Source organism: Monodelphis domestica, chromosome 5 (genome assembly GCF_027887165.1).
Source record: "Monodelphis domestica isolate mMonDom1 chromosome 5, mMonDom1.pri, whole genome shotgun sequence".
Taxonomy (NCBI): domain Eukaryota; kingdom Metazoa; phylum Chordata; class Mammalia; order Didelphimorphia; family Didelphidae; genus Monodelphis; species Monodelphis domestica.
Window position 1 is genome coordinate 26,678,146 of NC_077231.1, and position 19,990 is coordinate 26,698,135.

The 19,990-nt window shown below is 60.5% G+C and overlaps 2 protein-coding genes across 5 annotated transcripts; one reads left to right on the forward strand and one right to left on the reverse strand.

Annotated features, from left to right (window-relative positions):
• The first annotated feature begins 794 nt into the window (after positions 1–794).
• On the forward strand, positions 795–15,986 carry ANKRD52 (ankyrin repeat domain 52). Its single transcript, XM_056797870.1, has 28 exons — positions 795–996; positions 1,236–1,319; positions 1,450–1,528; positions 1,607–1,677; positions 2,387–2,587; positions 2,776–2,863; positions 2,996–3,138; positions 3,332–3,544; positions 3,849–3,927; positions 4,457–4,571; positions 4,671–4,753; positions 4,842–4,959; positions 5,075–5,143; positions 5,279–5,419; positions 5,508–5,588; positions 6,224–6,335; positions 6,478–6,549; positions 6,860–7,061; positions 7,723–7,810; positions 7,895–8,012; positions 8,587–8,806; positions 8,965–9,052; positions 9,157–9,240; positions 9,366–9,511; positions 9,668–9,750; positions 9,918–10,000; positions 10,130–10,221; positions 10,631–15,986. The coding sequence occupies exons 1-28, from the start codon at positions 970–972 to the stop codon at positions 10,879–10,881; spliced, it is 3,231 nt and encodes a 1,076-aa protein (XP_056653848.1). The 5' UTR covers positions 795–969; the 3' UTR covers positions 10,882–15,986.
• Positions 15,946–19,893, reverse strand: SLC39A5 (solute carrier family 39 member 5). 4 transcript variants are annotated; one of them, XM_056797882.1, is made up of 12 exons: positions 19,818–19,893; positions 19,399–19,483; positions 18,888–19,248; positions 18,607–18,769; positions 18,160–18,322; positions 17,837–18,006; positions 17,515–17,634; positions 17,190–17,280; positions 16,916–17,092; positions 16,722–16,802; positions 16,337–16,527; positions 15,946–16,211 (listed from the first exon to the last, which is right to left on the reverse strand). In XM_056797882.1, the coding sequence occupies exons 3-12, from the start codon at positions 19,175–19,177 to the stop codon at positions 16,068–16,070; spliced, it is 1,590 nt and encodes a 529-aa protein (XP_056653860.1). In that variant the 5' UTR covers positions 19,178–19,248; positions 19,399–19,483; positions 19,818–19,893; the 3' UTR covers positions 15,946–16,067. The 4 variants fall into 4 exon arrangements, with proteins under 4 accessions (XP_056653860.1, XP_056653859.1, XP_056653858.1 ...); XM_056797881.1 differs by having other exon boundaries at positions 19,382–19,483; positions 19,818–19,892; XM_056797880.1 differs by having other exon boundaries at positions 19,378–19,483; positions 19,818–19,892.
• Between the last annotated feature and the right edge of the window lie 97 nt (positions 19,894–19,990).

The following is a 19,990-nucleotide window of genomic DNA, read 5'->3' on the forward strand; positions in this document are numbered from 1 at the left end:
AGAGCCAGGGCCCAGAGGTGGAGAGTCCTGGGTTCAAATCTGGCAAGTCACTTAACCCCCACTGGCTAGCCCTTACCTCTCTTCTGCCTTAGAAACAATACACAGTATTGATTCTAAGATGGAAGAAGAGGGTTTAAAAAACTTTTTTAAAAGGGTCTTTTCAGCTTTCTCCCCAGAAGGACATAGTTTGGTGGAAAGAGCACTAAATTTGGAATCGGAAGCCTTGAATTGGTAGTAACTCTGTTACTAGCTGTGTGACCTGTGGCTAAAAGAATAGTTCATCCGTGGGCTTCAGTTTTCTTTTCTGTAAAATGGACTAGATGGTTGAAAGAGCGAATTTAGGTTCAAATCCCACCTCTGACACTTACTACCTATGTGAACTTAGCCCAGTTCTTCAGCCACTCAGTTTCCTCATATGTAAAAACGAAGGAATTGCACTAGATGGCCTTTGCGTTTCTTTGTAGCTTGGATACTAGGCTCCATCAGCCAGCGCACTCAGCCGCCACTGGGGTTGTCTGATCCCCGGGGCGCTGTGGTTTGGCATTTGGCCAGCAGGGGGAGCTGTGCGCCTGGGTTTGACCGCCGGGGCCCTACTGAGATAGGTCTGGCCGCTAGGGGGCGCAGTGGGGTCAGTTGAGGGGCGCTGAGATCCAGCGTTGGCCGCCAGGGGGCGCGGAGCGCAGCCAGGTCTGGTCGGCGCCGGTGCTACGGCTCGGCGGCGGGTCCGGCAGGCCCTGTCGGGCGGGGGGGAGGGGGGGCCCGCTGTGGCCGCCAGGGGGCGCTGCCGGCTCCCGCTCGCCCGCCTCCCGGTAGGCGGGGCCCCGCTCTCCCAGCAGCCGCTACCGCCGCTGCCGCCGCCGCCGCCGCTGCCGCCGCCGCCACCGCCGCCGCCGCTGTCGCCCCGCGTCCCCGGTGGAGCCGCCGCCGCTGCCGCCGGGAGCTCGATGCGGACGGAGCCCGGGCCGGGCCATGGGGATCCTCAGCATCACGGACCAGGTCAGTCACCGCGCTAGCCGCCGCCCGCTGGGCGCCGCCGCCACGCGAGCTCGGGGATGTGCGGCCTAGGCCCGGCCCGCGCCCCAACCTCCCGCGGCCCCCCAGGCCGGGTTGGGCCGGGGCGGCCTCCTCCGGGCCCGCCCCGCGCCGCCCCGCCCCCGCGGCCCGCTGCCCTTGCGGCGGTGACAGGGCGCCCTCCCGGCCAGCCATGAGCCGCCCGCCCTCCGCTCTCTCCGCAGCCGCCCCTGGTCCAGGCCATCTTTAGCCGGGATGTGGAGGAAGTGCGCTCCCTCCTCTCGCAGAAGGAGAACATCAACGTGCTGGTGAGCCCGGCGGCCCGTGGCGGGGGGCAGGGGGCGGGGGCAAGGTGGAGGGGAGAGGATGGGGGGGCCGGGAGGGCGAGGGCGGGGGCGGGGAGTGCGCGCTCCCCCAGCCCGGCCCTTTGCTCTCCAGGACCAAGAGAGAAGGACCCCTCTGCATGCTGCTGCCTACGTGGGCGACGTCCCCATCCTCCAGTTGCTACTGCTGTCAGGTAAGGGAGGCCACCAGCCCCGGGTGAGGCTGAGCTGGGCCCCGCTTGCCCACCCACCCACGGCTTTTTTTTCTGCAGGTGCTAATGTCAATGCTAAGGACACACTGTGGCTGACCCCCCTCCATCGTGCTGCCGCTTCTAGGAACGAGGTAGGGGCGGCCGGGCGCCCCAGCCCCCCAGCTCAGGGAGGCCCATGGGGGAGGCCCAGACCTCCGTCATCCTCTTCTGGGCTCATCTCTGTCCCCTCTGGGGAGGAAAGGCAGACCTGGCTCCTCCCTCCTGACCTCCTGGCAGGCCCTGGATGGGGGGCTGAGCTCTGCCAGCTGATTTGACGTCAGGGGCAGCTTAGCACTCTGCTGGCAAACTGCAGGGGGCCCCAATGCCAGGCCGAAATGACTCATCCCTCCCTGAGGGGCCGCAGGAGGGGGGCCCCTTCCGGGGCCACAGCACTCCCCTGGCTTGAGCCATCATCCTAGAGCTCTGGGGGGATTGCCCAGGTGCATGAGTGAAGTGGGGGGCTGGGCAGTGGAGGTGGGCGTCGTGGGGAAGGTGGGAGGCGGTCCTTCCCCTAGAATTCTCTGGGGGGGGAGAGTGGCTCCAGGAACCTCTCGGAGGCCTGTGTTGGCTTGGGGAGGGGGAGAACGATGCTGCTTGTGCTGGCTCCGGGAAGCTGAGGAGAGGTTCTGCTCAGACGGCTGTCGGGAGGGGTTCGGGGGGTTCTTTAGGGGAACCGGAAGGCAGACTGGATAAAGGGCTTCTGTATTTTCTGGATGTCGTGGCCGTTTCCCCCGGGTCGGCTGCTTGTCCTCTCACCTAGCGCTCTTTGTTTTTCTTGGTCTGACCAATTTCCACAAACAGAAAGTTCTGGGGCTGCTCCTAGCACATTCAGCAGACGTGAATGCCCGGGACAAGCTATGGCAGACACCACTGCATGTGGCTGCTGCCAACCGGGCCACCAAGTGTGCGGAAGCGCTGGCCCCGCTGCTGAGCAGCCTCAACGTGGCCGACCGAAGTGGGCGCAGTGCTCTGCACCACGCTGTGCACAGTGGGCACCTGGAGGTGAGTTCTCTGGGCCAGATACCCTGTCTGGGGCTCAGCCCCTACCCTCGTGCTCTAGTCCCTGTCCATGGTCCTTCCAGCCTCGATCAGTTCTGTTTCCTGAGAACGGGGCAAAGCTTTAGGGCTAGGGAAGGGCAGAAGAGACTGATGCCCGGCTCTGAAGGGAAGTCTCCCCTGTTCTCACGCAGATGGTGAACCTGCTTCTGAACAAGGGGGCCAGTCTGAATGTCTGTGACAAAAAGGAGCGGCAGCCACTGCATTGGGCAGCTTTTCTAGGTGAGGAAGAATCTAGGTGGAAAAAGGATGTTTGGCCTACATCGATAGCCCTGGCTTAGAGATTGGGAGCTCTGGGGTAGGGGGCCTGGTCGCTTGAGCGCCTCTCTAATTCTCCCCTCACTCCCCTCTTAGGGCATTTGGAGGTCCTGAAGCTGTTGGTGGCCCGGGGCGCAGATCCTAGTTGCAAGGACCGCAAGGGCTATGGGCTGCTTCACACAGCTGCTGCCAATGGCCAGATCGATGTGGTCAAGCACCTGCTACGGCTAGGTGCCGAGGTCAGGGACTTAAGAGCTGTGGGAGAGGGTGTGGGGAGATGAAGTCAGCCTCAGGAAGCTCGGGCACAGAGGAGAGGGGGAGGCAGGACCGACAGCTACCGATGGTGGGAGCTCGGAGCCTGAGTGGACAAGGCTGGAGCACTGGGATTTGGGTTCTTTGGCCAGCTATGCCATCCTTCCTCCCTTGTTCCAGATCGATGAGCCCAACGCCTATGGGAACACGGCTCTGCACATTGCCTGCTACCTGGGCCAGGATGCTGTGGCCAATGAGCTGGTGAATGCAGGCGCTAATGTCAACCAGCCCAATGACAAGGGATTTACTCCATTGCATGTGGCCGCAGTCTCCACTAATGGTGCACTCTGCTTGGAACTCTTGGTCAATAATGGGGCAGACGTCAATTTCCAGGTGACCGGAAGGGGGGGGCTCTGAATGGTGGAGAGCAGGGAGCTCGCTCGGGGAGTTCTGGTCTTGCAGGGCCAAAGTTAGAATCTTCACTGGATGGGCCTGGAAGATTCCCTGGTCACTAAAGTATTGAGAAAAGGTTTAAAGCCACAGGGTCTCCCTTTTCTCCAGAGCTGTCCATGATACTCTGCTAGTCTCCAGGGAAGTGTCCACTTTGGGCATTGCTGTCTGCAAATGTGTCCTTTGGGAGGGAAGCTGGATTAGGCTCTTCTCTGCTTTATGCTGAGACCAGTTTTGTTTTCCCCAGAGCAAGGAAGGAAAGAGTCCTTTACATATGGCTGCCATCCATGGGCGTTTCACCCGATCTCAGATCCTTATCCAGAATGGTATGGACCCCAGAGGTTATGTTGTTCTCCCTCCCATAGGGATTCCAGATCTTTATCCCCTGCGGGCTTTCCAAAGAGTCCATTTTGTTGGTCACTCTTGCCCTCTTCTTTCTTTTAAACATTTTGTGGATACCTTTGTTTTTACATTGCTTACATTTTCTGCATCTCTACATAACAAAGAATATTGCCTGCCTCCTTTCTAATTCTATCTCATGCTCAGGCCCTTTCTATTCCTTTCTTTTTCTTTTTTTAAGTAACCTTCATCCTCTCTCTTAGAATTGATACTGAGTATCAGTTCCAAGACAGAGGAGCAGCAAGGGCCAGGCAATTGCCAGGGTCACCTAGCTCTGAAGTGTCTGAAGTCCCATTGGACCTCCTGTCTCTAGGCCTGGCTCTCTAGCCACTGAGCCACCTTGGGGTTACTTTTTATGACTTTTTATAGGTATGACCCCCAGAGTTTGTTACCAGCCTCAGGCCCAAGGCATGTTTCTGTGTCTGAGTTAGTTTTATTTCTGTTTGTCTTTCTCAGGCAGTGAGATTGACTGTGCTGACAAATACGGGAATACGCCGTTGCACGTGGCCGCCCGCTATGGACACGAGCTGCTCATCAGCACCCTTATGACCAACGGTGCTGACACCGCCCGGTGAGTACCTCTCTGCCCCTTTCCCAGGCGCGCCAGGACCAAGGAAGCGGCCAGTGGCTGCTTCGCCCCGGGGCTCACCGGGCCTTGTGCTTTTTCTAGGCGAGGCATCCACGATATGTTCCCCCTGCACTTAGCTGTTCTCTTTGGATTTTCAGACTGCTGTCGTAAGCTTCTCTCCTCAGGTACGTTCGCTTGTTAGCCGCCTGCCGGGTAACGGGTCCTCTCTGAGGCTGCCCAGAGGCCTGAAACATGCCCCTCCTCCTGCTGCAGGTCAGCTGTACAGCATCGTGTCTTCACTCAGTAACGAGCACGTTCTCTCTGCTGGTTTTGACATCAACACGCCTGATAACCTTGGCCGGACCTGTCTCCACGCTGCTGCTTCTGGAGGGTGCGTTGCTACCCGCCATGGCACCTGCAGGGACAACGGACCGGCTGCGTCTGTCCCTCTTGGCCCTCCCCAGTGCCAGTTTGCTGCTAACCCTTTGCCACCTTCCTCCTTCTAGGAATGTTGAATGTCTTAATTTGCTGTTGAGCAGTGGAGCCGACTTGAGGAGGAGAGACAAGTTTGGAAGGTGTGTGGCCGGGCGGGGTGGGCTTGGGCCAGCGCGGAACGTCTGGCGGGGACCATCGTGAGGCTGCTCGTGCCTCGACTCCCAGCAGGGCTAAGATCTCCGTTAATCCTTTGTCCCCCTCGCTGACTCCACTAGGACCCCATTGCACTATGCAGCTGCCAATGGCAGCTACCAGTGTGCGGTGACGCTGGTGACTGCCGGAGCGGGCATCAACGAAGCCGACTGTAAAGGCTGCTCCCCTCTGCACTATGCTGCCGCTTCCGACACCTACCGGAGGTGAGTTCCCCTTGCCCGGCCCCCTGGCCCTTGGCTCCGGAGCGTGCCTCCTCCCTCCCTCCCTTCTCAGTATACCCTTTGTGCCTAGAGCGGAGCCGCACTCGGCTGCCAGCCACGACCCTGAAGAGGACGAGCCACTGAAGGCGTCCCGGAGGAAGGAGGCCTTCTTGTGAGTGGCCCCAAGGTCCCCTGAAATGCCCACATACCCTGGGTTCGTTGTGTCCCATCCTCCTCCCCTGGGCTTGCCTCATCCCTTTCTATGGCCATCCTCGGGAGGCTCTGAGCTCAGTTCCAGGACCTGGGGGGCTGCAAAGCAAGGGGTTCATGCTTCAGCTGAGATCAGAGATAGCAGAATGGGCCTGCTCTTATGGAGTTGCTCTTTTTGACCCTGGTGAAGCTTGGAAAGGAAGCAGTACAGGCCGTCGAGAGATTGTTCCATTTTACAAAGCAAAATGAGACTCGGAGAGTGACTGGTCCAGAGTCACACAACCACTGAGGGAGGAAGGCCCTCCCACTCACCTCCTGCCTCCCAGTGGAGCCCCAACTGAGGGACACACAAAAGAGAGGAGCCTGGGGAGGGCTGGTGTCACCAGGAAGTCTTGTGGACAAGCGGGCGCCTAAGCTAGCTTTGAAAGTGGAGATGGGGGAGCAAGGCCAGGAGGCTTCCACAGCAGGCAGGGACTCTGCAGAGGATGCATCATGGGGCGCAGAGAATACTCTGGCCTGCCTTCCTGTGAGCCCCCATATCCAGCCCAGGCTCTGGCCCCTCCTGGGGGCCTTCTCCAACAGCCTTTCTTCCCACAGCTGTCTGGAGTTTTTACTGGATAACGGTGCAGACCCCTCCCTGCGGGACAGGCAGGGTTACACAGCCGTGCACTATGCAGCTGCCTATGGCAACAGACAGAACCTTGAGCTGGTAGGTGGGGGCGGCCTGGCGCAGCCTCAGAGGCCTCAGAGCAGGAGGAGGTGGGGGCCAGGCCTTGGGAGGAAGTGAGAGGGCCCTGGGCCACAGCCTGCAGGCAGCTCCAGATTCCTCACTGCCGGCTCATCCTTTTCAGCTCCTAGAAATGTCTTTTAACTGCCTGGAGGATGTGGAGAACACCATTCCAGTCAGCCCTTTGCACTTAGCTGTGAGTCTTTCCTGTGGGCCAATTCCCTCCCTGGCTGTTGCTTTTGTTCCCCCACCCTGGTACAGAGCAGAGCCCTGAGGGTCAGCTCAGCCTGGGAGCAGGCACACTGGAGGCCTCAGCCTACCTAGAGTCTCTCTCCTGGCCTTTTTGGGGGAGTAACCTTGAGGGAAAGGGACTGAACCACAAATGTCAAGCCCATTTTGTGTCTAATGGTTTGGGAGACATTTTGGCACAGTGTTTGCCCGTTGGGTCCGAGGGGTTTGCAGAGTTGCCTAGGAGCATCTCCATTTTCGTTCCCTTACTCTCGCAGGCCTATAATGGTCACTGTGAAGCACTGAAGACACTGGCGGAGACGCTGGTGAATCTGGACGTGAGGGACCACAAAGGCCGGACTGCGCTGTTCCTGGCCACAGAACGTGGCTCCACAGAGTGTGTGGAGGTGCTCACGGCCCATGGAGCCTCTGCCCTGGTCAAGGAACGCAAGCGGAAGTGGACGCCCCTTCATGCTGCTGGTAGGGGCCGCTCCTGCCCACGACGAGTCCCAGAAACTCATTCAGTCATTCTGTACATAAGAGGGGTCAACATGCTCAGAACAGGTGAAGATGTGATTAGAAACGTTAAATGCAGCAGAGCAGAGATCATACTAACTTGCGGTTTTCTAAGTCGGAATCCTTAGGAATGCTTTACTGGCGCCCCCGTCTCTGGCGTGGACAGCACTGCTGGATACCGTTGGTATGTCGATCTCAGACTGAAGCCAGGCCAGCTGCCCGCTTACAGGCTTAGAAAACCACAGCTTAGCATCCTCTCGGTTTTCCTGTGTTTTTATTCACCATTTCCATCTGGTGCCAGCCCGTTTGACACTTCTGCTGCTACACCTTAGCAAGGCCTTGGATGTGGGTAGGGACAGTCTGGAGAATACTTCATCCCTGTGTGCCCATTGGTTTTGTTCTTCTGAGTCACGTTGTGATAGGATATTAAGGTCTAGCTCGGGTCTCTCCCGTGCATCCCGTAGGGTTCCCTTCCTTCTCTGTCCTCCCCAGGAGAATCCCATGTCCTTGCACATCGCCCCTCTCCGGAGCTGCCTGGCTTCCTCTGGACCTCCCCGCCATCATCTCTTTCCCTGCTTCCTTTTTCTCCCTTGACCCGGCTCTGACGGGCCTCCTTCTCCCGCAGCTGCTTCTGGTCACACTGACTCCCTGCACCTGCTGATCGACAGCGGAGAGCGCGCTGACATCACTGATGTCATGGACGCCCATGGACAGTGAGTGTGGGGGTCAGGGGCTCGACACTCGGTCTGGGCCCGACTGCTCACCCTGACGCTCTGCTTCTCCCACCCTGCCTTCAGGACTCCGCTCATGCTGGCCATCATGAATGGCCACGTGGACTGTGTACACCTCCTGTTGGAAAAAGGCTCGACGGCTGATGCAGCCGATCGCCGGGGCCGAACCGCCTTGCACCGTGGGGTGAGTGCTCGGTCTTCCAGGCAGGGCTGTGCTAACGGGCAGAAATTTGAGGTTTTGGAAGCTGATGCTGGCCAGTGTTGGGGAGTCAGTTTGGGGACCCCTCGCACGGTGACGGGCAGTGAGCCATCTTGCTCTCCACCTCCATTCTGTTTTCCTGATACCCTGCTGCTGGGGGCCACATAGAAGGGACCTTGAACTTGGAATCAGGAGATCACTTGCCTCGAAGGCTTATTCAGAGTAAAGTGCTTTAGAGACCTGAAAATGAAGTATTTGTGGGTGTCTGTCTCTCCGGCTTTATTATACACACGTAAATGTTGGCTCTTCTGCACACCGCTCACTTAGACACCCCGTCATCCACTCTTCCCCCTGTTCCCCGGGATGGCGAGCTCACGGACCCCAGAGTTTCCTTGGCTCCCTCTTGTGTCTGTCATCCCCCACTCCTGAGCCTTGGGACCTCCTTTCTGTGCTGGTTGGCTTCCATAGGGAGATACAGGGTGGTGGGCGGGGAGGAAAAGGAGGAATTCCCCAGTGGTCAGGGCGGGAAGGGCTAGATGCACCCCTTTCTGACCCCTAGGCGGTGACTGGCTGCGAGGACTGTCTGGCTGCCCTTCTGGACCACGACGCCTTTGTACTATGCCGAGATTTCAAGGGCAGGACGCCGATCCACCTGGCCTCGGCCTGTGGCCACACCGCTGTCTTGAGGACCTTGTTACAGGCTGCCCTGTCCACAGATCCCTTGGATGCCGTAGTGGACTACAGTGGCTACTCTCCCATGCACTGGGCCTCCTACACTGGTCAGGGGCCAAGGGATGGTGGCACTGGGGATTGGGGCGGGTCCGCCCCGCGGACCGGAGATGGGGGCGTAGGGTGGGATTGCTGGGGGAGATGGCTGGATAACGGGAGTTGGCTCTCACTCCGTCCCCTTCTCCGTCCCCTCTTGCGCACCCTTTAGGACATGAAGATTGTCTGGAGTTGCTACTTGAACACAGCCCATTCTCGTACCTAGAAGGAAACCCCTTCACTCCTTTGCACTGTGCAGTGTGAGTGAGGCCCCCGCCCGCCCGCCCGTCCGTCCAGTATCTGGTCCTGTCCTGTGGGCTTTTTCCTCCTTCGCCCCCATGAGACCCTTTCTCTCTCTGCTCAGAATCAACAACCAGGACAGCACCACCGAGATGCTGCTAGGAGCGCTGGGTGCCAAGATTGTGAATAGCCGAGATGCCAAAGGACGGTGAGTGAAGCGGCCCCTGGGGGGTGCCCGGGACCCCCAACTAACCGCCCCTCCCTCCCCACTAGCCTCACTCCCCTAGGCTGAGTAGCCTCCCCTGCTTTTTCTACTCCCTCCCCCACCTACAGGACCCCCCTTCATGCTGCTGCCTTCGCAGACAATGTCTCTGGGCTCCAGATGCTGCTGAGGCACCAAGCTGAGGTGGATGCCATCGATCAGGCTGGCAGGACGGCTCTCATGACCGCAGCCGAGAATGGGCAGACTGCTGCCGTTGGTGCGTGCCGGGTGGGGCGGGGGGCTCGTGGGAGGGGGAAGGCTGGAGGAGAGCGTCGAGAGCTTTTCTGGGGCAGGATGACGCGTGCTAAGCGAGATGGGCCACGGCTTGGAGGCTCCAGGGCCTTCGTGACGTGCTTTCTCTTTGCCATGGCAGAGTTTCTGTTATATCAAGCAAAAGCAGACCTGACTGTGCTGGATGGGAATAAGAACACTGCCCTGCACCTAGCATGCAGCAAGGTAGGGGCAGCCCCCGGTGGGGACAGCAGACAAGGAGGAAGGGATAGAATGAGGAGCCCAGAAGTAGCTTTAGGGGCTCCCTGGGGTCAGACTTGGTGGCACCCATTGTTTTCCCCTGCTCTTGACCAGGTCCTCCCTTTAGTCATCCTTCCCTCCCTTTCCCTCAGGGCCACGAGAAATGTGCCCTGTTAATCCTGGCGGAAACTCAAGACCTTGGCCTTATCAATGCCACCAACAGTGCACTGCAGATGTGAGTGTTCACGCGGGAGGGCCTACGGTTGGGGTGGCGGATGGGGGAAGAGAAGGGTCCTCCTGGGGGCCAGGGGGCCCCTGCAGACTGGTCCCCCTCATTTATTCCTCTTCTTTTTCTCCCTCCAAGGCCACTCCACATCGCTGCCCGGAATGGCCTGGCTTCTGTGGTGCAGGCGCTGCTCAGTCGTGGGGCCACAGTGCTGGCTGTAGATGAAGAAGGTGGGGTGGGGCCCAGAGCCCCCCCTGGGTTGGGGTCAGGGACACTATACAGGAGATGACCTCCTGACACCAGGGGAGCCGTTCAGGGTAGGGGGCCCAGACCCCCAATCCCTGGCATTCTGGGGCCCCTGAGAGGAGGCCAAGTGACAGGGTTTCCTTTTGGGAGGAAACAAAGGAGAGCCCTGAGAGGGTCCGGGCAGGCATGCTTCCTGCGCCCTCCTTGCCTGCCCTTCCCTCTTCGACGCACTGACACACACGCTCTTTCCTGAACCGGGACGTGTTTAGCTGCACGCTTAGCATGCCAGGCACTTGAGTGCCTGGGCTCCCTTCACAGGCTTGTGGGGAGCCAGGGTGATGGGGGAGGACATGGAAGGGCCCGTACCTCAGTTTCCCCTGATCTGCCCTGCAGGTCACACTCCAGCTCTGGCCTGTGCGCCCAACAAAGATGTGGCGGACTGTCTGGCCTTGATCCTCTCCACCATGAAGCCTTTCCCACCTAAGGACGCCGTCAGCCCCTTCAGCTTCAGCCTGCTCAAGAACTGTGGCATCGCTGCTGCCAAGACAGTGGGCGGCTGCGGCGCCCTGCCCCACGGGGCCTCCTGCCCCTACAGCCAGGAGCGGCACGGCGCCATCGGCTTAGACGGCTGCTACTCAGAGTAGATCCTCCGCTGGTCTCCCCACACCGGTGACCTGATATCTTATTCTATTTATTTAGAAAATGTCTATAAATATAGGGCACTTTAAAGGAGAACACGACTTGGGTGATGGGGGGGCTGGGAGTGGGGATAAGTTACGGGGGACGGAGGGAAAGGGCCGGAGAGAAGCTGCTCACCCCTGTGACACCCAAACCGAGCAGGGCATTAGTGGGCCACCAGGGACTTCGCAGGCGCTCTCGGTGCCCCCAGGGCAGGCCCTTCTGCCCAGTAACCTGAACAAAATTACTAAATGCCTGGCTCCTCTGATCTCGCTGCCCACCCCCGTCCTGCCTCCCCTCTACCCCTTCCTGCTTCCTTTTTTGTCCCTCCTCCAGTTTTCCTGCCTCTGGAGCCAGGCAGTTACCCATCCCTGTCCCAATCACTGCCCTTCCTGCTCGGCTAGCCTTCCCCCCCCACCCCCCGAAGCAGTGAGAAGCCTTAATTTCTGGTACTGTGTGAGCACTCTGGAGGTGCCCCCCTCGCCCGGTAGGGGCAGCTGGGTGGTGGTGGGGTAGACCTTTAGCACTGAGGCCTGGAGCTTCTTCCTCTCCCCTCCCGTCCACCCTGGTGCCCCCTCCCCCTCCGATCCAAATGCAAAACACTTGAAGCGACAACTACTGTACCTGGGACCCCGAGATCTGCTCCCTTCTCCCCCCACTTCCTCATATGCAAACCAAGGGCTGGCTCTGCCCCTTCTTGGCCCCCTCACCATGCACTTTAACCTTGCTTCTTCATTTTCACTCCTTTGGGGAAGAGCAGCACCTGTGGCTCCCTCCTCCTCCCCCTCCTCCTCCCCCTCCTCCTCCCCCTCCTCCTCTTCTTCCTCCCCCTCCTCCTCCTCCTCAGCTCTCCATGCTTAGGCTTGTCCTGACTTTTGAAGGAAGCATTTCCCCCTTAGTGGAAGACACAAATGAATTTCCTGTCCATTTCAAGGCCACGGCCCTCTCATGTTCTCTGTGTATGTCTCGAGCATGTGCTTGTTCGTGTGTGTGGAAGGAGGGCCATCCCCATCCTGGGTTCCTCCGGCCTCCCCCTTTGCCTCGATCGTCCTGTATGTCCAAGAACACCCCACCCCGATCCCTGATGATCCGAAGCCAAAGATGGTGGGAGGGGCGGGGGCAGACTAGAGACCACCACCGCCTGAGACTGGAGCCCAGAGTCCCTGACCCCAGGTGCTGGGGATGCTGGGGGGTCAGGCCGGGGCCTTGACTAACTGGCTTGCTAAAGCCCTGCCCCAAACGGTGAACCAGGGAAGGTGGGGGCAAATTTTTCTCTAAATGTAGCATTGAATTTGGCCCTGGTCCCCTTAGATGCCCTAACCATCCATCTCCCAGCCAGGCCTCTCAGCTCTCCCGCCCCCCAGCCAGTGTTCCCCGCCTCACACGCAATACCTCAGCCAGGAGCCAAGACACATAACTTGAACAGAGGCCATACCCCGTCCCCTCCCTCACTACTCCTCGGTTGCCATCAGTATTGTTTCCTGAAAACTGGACTGGCCTCGTTTACATAGTGCTTTTGGGCGCTCCCCCAGCCCCCAGCCTCATTCACATTCTTCCCAGCTTTACTTCCTTTCCTGTTTGGACTTCTTTTCCGCCATCTCTGCCTAGAATGACATTGGGGCATTAGGGGATATCCCAGGGACCCCTCCCTCTCGACACCCCAAGTGTTCATTGATCCAGTTTTCTGTGGCTTGTCTGAGACCTCTTCTCTGCTGTTCTTTGTGGTCTCTGTGTTCCCCACTCTCTCTCTGTGTTCCCCTTTGTCCCCATCACTGTTCCCCCAAACATTTCAAAGCTTTGAGATGACCGTTGTTGGTGAGAAGGACTGTGCAGCTTCTAGTTTTCCATCCTGTTAAAGCCAAAGGGCCTTTCGCTGCCCCTTTCCCCTGCCCTCCTGCTCCTTGCTCCTTCCCTAGATGACAATCAATATGACCTCTCTAAGGGCTGCCGCCCCGCCCCTGCCCCCCAGTCTCTGCTGGCTTTTCAAAGTGCACTCGCCCACTCTGATGCTTTCTTCCAAGCCTTCTCATCCCCCCTTCCCATCCTCGTTTTGATGCAGGGATTTGGGTAGAGGGGACAATACGGGTTCTCCAGAGGAGCCCGTCTGGGTGTCAGTCGTGTTCTCCTTTATTGATGCTCAACAATGTCAGTAAGAATCTGAGTGTTTGCAAAGCGCCCCATTCTTGTGCTAAAAGAGATTTCTGGTGGCTGCCCAGGCTTTGCCCCTTCAGCACGGTGTCAGCATTGCTGGGGAAAGAGGGGGCTCCCTTAGCTCCTTGTGTAATTGGTGAGGGGGCCTGGAGGATGAGCAGCCTCCTCTCCTTATGCCAAAGGAAATTCCCTGCCCCACCCTGGGCTCCCATGCCCCTGTTGTTTTTGAAGCATCTTGTCCCATACTCATGGCCACTGCATATTTATTTTAATTTTCAGTTTTTGTAAACCTTTTTGACTTAAACGGGTGTGGAGAAATTAAACCAAGGCAGAATGGCCCCGGTCCTTCCCCAGGAAGGGGAGGGAGTAGGCATCTCTTTCCCCTTCCTTCCCTAGGCTCCCCCCCACCCCCCACCCCCCAAAAAGCTCTAAAGCACTTGCTTCAAGTAATAAGCACTTTTGTGGAAAAGCCTCCCTAGAGAGGTCCTGGAGAGCAGCCCCAGGGTCCCAGCAAAGAGTGTTATGGAGGAGACAAAGGAGACTGGTGGGAAAAGACAGCTGATGAGAGCCAGTTTTTAGTTTCTGATTTGGGGGGCTTTTCTGATCAGAGGGACATTGGGCAGTTGGAAGGGGGCATCCATGCTCCCACTCCTAAAAAAGAAAGGCACAAACCGTGAGTCCTGGTAGAACAGAGAGACCAGGGTCACTGCCACTTGTCCAGCTGAGACTGATGGGGCTACCTCCCCCACCCTGCCACCTCGAGCCATAGGACTGCTGAAAACCACTGAATGTACAGCCCAGGTTGGGGTGGGGGCAGCCCGTAGGGAAGGGGCTTCTATTCTTCTTGTTTGGTGCTGTGGGGGGTGGGGGAGATAACATTGAGGGACCCCCACCCCCAATAAGACTTGTGTTTCTTGGGGTGGAATTGCGGGGGAGGGCCTGCCTTCCTTCCTGTCCCCCCAGGGCCCTTTCCCTCTCTTCACCCCCTCCGTCTAGACTGTAAGTCCAGCTCACCTTTGCCTTCAATATGTAACCAAAGGAAAACTCAATACTGTTTCCACCAACGTCCACCAATGTTGCCCCACTGGACCGCCCCTGTGTTCCCTTGGCCTTGAAGGGGAAAGGAGGCCTGAGGGCCTTGGGAAATGCTCTGCAGAGCGGCTCCTCGAGTGTCTTCCCCAGAGTCCTTCAGAGAGCTGGGCTGGAGAGCAGGGGGTGGGGGGTCTCTGAACGTGACGGCGCACCCGTGTTTCTTGGGTCCCGGCTCCAGCGGGCCTCACGTGCCAGGAAGGAAGCCCTTTCCTCCTTTCCCCTCCTTGGCCATTCCCCACCCCAGGCCCAGTCTGTGTTTCTCCCCTCTCCCTTCCTTCCCCGACTCCAGCAAAGGAAAATAGCCTTACAGACAACAGCCCAGAAGCCCTCCTAGGGGGGATGGTTGGGGATCTCCTGCCCCTGTCATTTCAGAGTTTGGGGCACGGGGAGGGGAACTAAGCGGCCCCTTCCTCTGCCTGGTCAAAGGGGTTCTCTCCTTCCATGGGGTCCTTCGCATGGTCAGGCTGGCTCTCCACCGGCGAGGAAGGAAGGGTCAAGGCAATGAATACTTGAGGTCCAAGCCCAGAGGTCTGAGAGGGGGGTCTGGCTCGTCTCCCCTAAAGCCCTTCCAGAGAAGTGACCAAACTCCAGCTTTGGGGGGTGGCGGCGGGGGTGCTGCTTTTCTTAACTACTTGAAGGTACTAACTCCAAGGCTGCTGTTGCCCGTTTGTGTGAAGTGATAGAAACTGTAACTAGCACTTGGGAGGGCATGTGACAGTGAGGAGGATGGATTCTTCCCAGTCCCATTCCTCTCGCCCCCCATTCCCCTCGGGCCTGAGCACTGGACTGCCCATCGGGAGCCCCCCAAGGAGCTCCCCCTCTTTCTGGGCACCGTCTCCAATTGCACTAAAGTAGCTGTTGTGCCAGTCTTGCCCCCACTCCAGGGTGGGGCCTCTGCTTCCAAACCTGCCCCCCATCTCGTCCCCTTGTCACACCTGGATAGCTCAGCGTTGGGGGGTGTCCAGGGCAAAGGGAGGAGGGAATGTGGCTGGAGAGGGGTCAGCTAGTGAAGACGGGAGGGAGGAGAATGGAGAAGGAAAGCCTCCCTGGAGCCACGGGAGCCCGAGTGAGGGCATCCGCCCTCAAGGCTTCGGTCTGGCAGATGTGCCAAATTGGGGTGGGGCGGCCCCCCCAAGGCGGCTCTCAAAGCAATACAGTTCCCCCTTCCTGGGAGCCAAGCAAGAGAGGGGAGAGGGGAGGCCTGAGGACTTCCTCGTGCCCAGCTGTGCGTAGGGCAGCCTGTGAGAATGTTGGGTGTCCAGTGCCCGCGGGGGGCTCCTCTGTCTGCTCCTCTCCCCCTTGACCTGCATGGCCTGTGATGCTGCAAACACCATCCTGTGTGCAGGTGTGCCGGGGGCTTCCCCCACCCCCACCCCGTGACCCATGTACTCGGTTGTAGGAAGTAAAGAGAACTGAGCACAATTCACTGGATTCTAGTGGAATCTTTCTCTAAGCAATTTGTCACACCTGCTTGTCCTCCCCCCCCAAACCCACCCCGTGGTGCTAGCGTTGGAATCGGGGAGGGGCCTGAGGGAGAGGGTGTCTGACCACTGGGCCCCAACACCTCCTGGGCCGAGAACAGCCAGAGCCAGGGCAGCACGGGGAGTGTTGGACGGGGGCCCTCGCGCCGTCCCCCAGCCCCGGGGTAAAGCACAAAGACTCCCCGCAGATGGACGTGCCCAGGCCCCCCACCGGACCGAGGCTGGGGGCCTCCTGCCCTGAGCCCTCGGGCCCCACCCCGGGTTTCTACCCTCTTTGGTGTGAGAACAACTGTTCAGTCATCATGGTTTGGGGATGGGTTCTGTTTATTAAAGTCCTATTGCTCCTACTGGCCGGTGTCCCGCCTCTGTTCCTGGGAAGGAGGGGGTGGGAGGGGAGGGACCCGGCCCCGGCCCCGGGCGCCTCCGCTTCAGCCATCCGAGGGCAGGGGAAGCAGCTGCTCCTCAAACAGGGCGATGGTCAGCATGAGGCAGCCCCCCAGAAGCAGCCCCAGCCCCTGGAGCAGGATATAGGATGGAGGCAGGGGATCTGGGGGGTGAAGCAGGGCAGGGAGCTGGAGGGAGAAAATGGTGGTCAGACCCAGGGCCTGCGGCCCAGAGAGCCTCCAGGCCCTCTCTTCCCCTAGAGGGCCCTCTGGGCCTGGAGGAACCCCACCACCCCTTTTGGACCCCCTCTTACCATATCCACCAGCGCCACGTAAAGGAAGACCCCAGCAGTCATCCCAAAAGCCCAGGGAGTGAATGGTGCAGGGCCCTGGCTGAGGCCCACGCCCAGGGCCGCACCACCCAGCCCCAGGGCCCCCGACACCAAGCTTAACAGCAGAAGCCTTCGGTAGGGTAGGCCGGCCTGCAGCAGCATGGCAAAGTCACCTGTCGGGAAGAGGAAGGCGCTAGGACGAGACACCCTTGGCCCAGGCCCATCGGGGCGTCTCCCGCCACGACCCAAGGCGAGCCTTGGTTTTCCTCCATCGCTCTCCCCCAAACCCCGAAGGGCAATGGGGTGGAGCGCTCTGGCCTCCCTCCTCCAGGCCGCCATGATTGCCCTGTTCCTGTCATTTCCCTACCCAACTCATGGGGAAGCTCATGGCACAAGACAGCCAGCGTGGTGCTGATGCCACTGGAGAAGCCATCGGAGAAGGCAACGCCTAAAAGCAAGACAAAGGCAGGAATGGGATTAGCCCCTGCTCCATGGAGAAGCCCCTGGCCGGCACCCCTCAGAGCCAGCGTCCATCCCCTTCCCACAGGCCCTCTCTTTCACCAATGGCGAGCCCATCAGTGAAGTTGTGCAGTCCGTCGCCCAGCAGGACCATCCACGTGATCGGAGAGTTCCCGCCACTTGGGTGCCCGTGGCTATGGGCATGGCCCTGAGGTCTTTGAGGAAGCCGGGCTGGGGCAGGGGGGCCTTCCGGCTCCCATGGCCCTTGGGGCGCCGTTTCTACAGGGAGAGAGAGAGTTTGGAGGTGACTCCCAAACTGGGGAGCGCGGACTCCTGTTTGTCCCGTTCTCCAAGTCTGGCCCCCCTGGGAAACTACCTGGAACTGCTCGCAGGGGCTCAAGAGTCGTTCCCCAAACATTCTCTGGGTCTTGGATTCCAGGGTCTCTTCTGGTTTGCCTACAGCATCTCTAAAACAGGAGTGAGCCCGGAACTTAAGCGGGGAAGGAAAGCCGGGGGGCTGTGGGGTGACACCCGCTCCCATCATCCACATCCCAGGGCGCCCTGCTCTCCCTCAGAGGAAAGAGGTGGGACGCCTGGCCATGGGAAGGAACTCATGAGGTCTGCTGAATGCTGGGCAGCTCACCCTGGGGGCAAATTCTCTGAATGGGTGCGGGGGGCCTGGGAGGAGGGAAGTTACTCACCAAATGCAGCCCACCCTGACGGAAAATCCCAAGTAGATTCTCCAAGATGAAGAGGAGGAGGAGGCCTCCCAGCATGGCCACGCCGGGGCCCAGGTCCCCCCCGTGACGGCCTCCCTGAGCCTGAGACGTGGAAGAGGGAAGGTCATCAAGGCCCAGGAAGTCTCCCCCTCCCCAGAAAGGAAGCCTCAGCAGAGTAAGACAGCGCCCCCCTCCCCATTTCCATCGGATGATCGAGAGGGCGAGCGGAGAGGCAGGGAGCGGGAAGCTCAAAAGCACCCCAGGAGAGGGGCCGAGGGCCGGGGCTCTGGGGCACGTCACGTACGTGTGGCAGCAGGTGCAGCAGAGCATCTCCACAGAGTGTGCCCACAGCCAGCGCCCCCAAGAAGCCCAGCAGAGGACGCAGCAGCCGGGAGCCCAGGAGTCGTAACAGCAGGATGGAGAAGGGAGCCAGAGCGCTGAGCGCCAGCACAGCCAGGGCACTCTGGGCCAGGGCTGGGAGAAGGGGGCACAGGCGGAGGTCAGGCCGGAGTGGGCGAGGAGGGTCTCAAAGGCAAGGGTTGGGAGGAAGGGTGGAAAGGAGGGAGGAGAGTGGGGGCTCCGGGCAGGCTCTGGGGCCACTTCCCCCGCCCACCCCCACTCACTGACCCGACAGCAAGTCCCCTCGGCGGGCAGGGGCCGGCGGCCGGATGCAGACTCGGCTGTCGATCTGATAGAGCAGCGCCGGGCACAGCAGGGCAAACTGGCGAGGGGTCAGGGGAGCCGCCGGGCTTAAGCCGAAATTGACGAGAAGCTGGGAGCCATTGAGACACTGGGGAATTGGAGGTCAGAGGTCAGGGTCCCCCCAAACTCCGCCTCCATGCGGCCCCCACACAATCGCGGGGCTTTCTGTACGGCCCACGCTAAAGGGAGCCAGGCCCCGTGGCATCACGGAGACCGGGGGAAAGCTCTCAGCTGCTGCTGCCTCTGCGGATGCTCGGAGGCCGCGGCAATTCCCCCTCCCTCCCTCCCTCTCTCTGCCCGCTCACCGCCTCCCGACAGCCCAAGACCAAAGGCCCGAAGAGCGTGTGATCTCTGCCGGCCGCCCCTACTCACATCCTCATGCAGGTGGTCGGACAGCGAGTGGTCCAGCAGCAGAAGCCGGTGGAAGAGGTCGAGGCCAGAGGACGGAGGCCCCGGCTTCTCGGGGTCCCTCCACTCCGAGGAGCCCAGGGGCAGTCCTGGCCAGACGTCCACGCTGAGCCCAGAGTCCGGCAGCCTGAAAAGGATGGTGCCGAGGAAGAGGGGGGCCGCGGGCCGCCGGAGGGGAGAGGGGAAGGCGGGGAGCGGCAGGGAGGGCCGGGCTGTGGAGGCTGGAGCAGGCGAGGGGACGGTACCTGTGGGTGCCGTTGTCCCCAGGGGAGGGCCCAGCCCGTCCCCCCGAGACGCCCGAGTGGCCCAGCTCAAGTCCCTGGACCCGGCCCAGGCCCAGGCTGTGGAGGAGCCGCGCCAGGCCGCCGATGCTCAGGGTTCCATTCTCTCCATATAAGCCGAACAGCTGGGCGAGGTAATGGCCCTGCTCCTGCTCTGCGGGGCCCAGGGGGGCCGGGGGGTCTGCGGAGGGGTCCAGAGCCCCCACCCACCCGAGAGCCATCCAGACACACAGCGCAGCCAACAGGGGCCCCATGGTGGCCCCCAGGGCCAAGGCTTCGGGTTTGGGACTTCTACTCCCCCCGGGGCATCCTGGGCCCAGGGCACCTGAGGGGAGAAGAGAGGGGAGTCAGAGCCCCTGGGGGCCTCGCAGCACGCCCAGTCAGGGCCCACCCCTGCAGGAGCAGTGCCCGCCGGTCCCCCATCTGCCTCTGGGCCCCCCTTCCCCGGCCTCACCCACACCGGCCGCGTGAGAACCTTCCAGGCAGCACCTCGGTCGGGGCTCTGCGTGGGGGCCTCCGGGCTGGGCAAAGACACGTCAGGCCGCGGCCGGGACACCTGCCTGGGGGCGGGGTGAGGGCAGGAGGGCTCATATCTGAGGTTAATGGTTCACCTGGCTCCGCTTTGCCGGGTCGAAGGCCACGGGCCAGGGAGGGTCGGCCTCTGCCCCCCACCCCAGGGTCACCGGCTGCCCCGCCCCAGCAGCTCCCACTCTTTGCTGCACAGCCCCCCCCCCCGGCCCCCCGCAGCGCCCCACTTCCTGGAGCCAGGGAGGCCAGGCTGGGCCTGGAACCCGCCATCCCGGCCTGCCAGGGGCACCGCGTGTGGCTGCCCCACCCAGTGGTGCCCCCGCACCGGGCAGGGGAGCCCCGTGGCCTGCTCCGGGCTGGCATTACCTGAGCGCAACAGAGCCGGGAGGAGCCCCGAGGGCGACGGGCCCTGTCTTCAGTCAGGATGGGGGGTGTCAAGGGTCAGGGCTCGAGCTAGGGGAGGGGCACTGCCTTAAAGGGGCAGGATACGGCCCGGGGATGCCCCGGCCCCTCACGACCGACGGCAGAAAGGACAAACA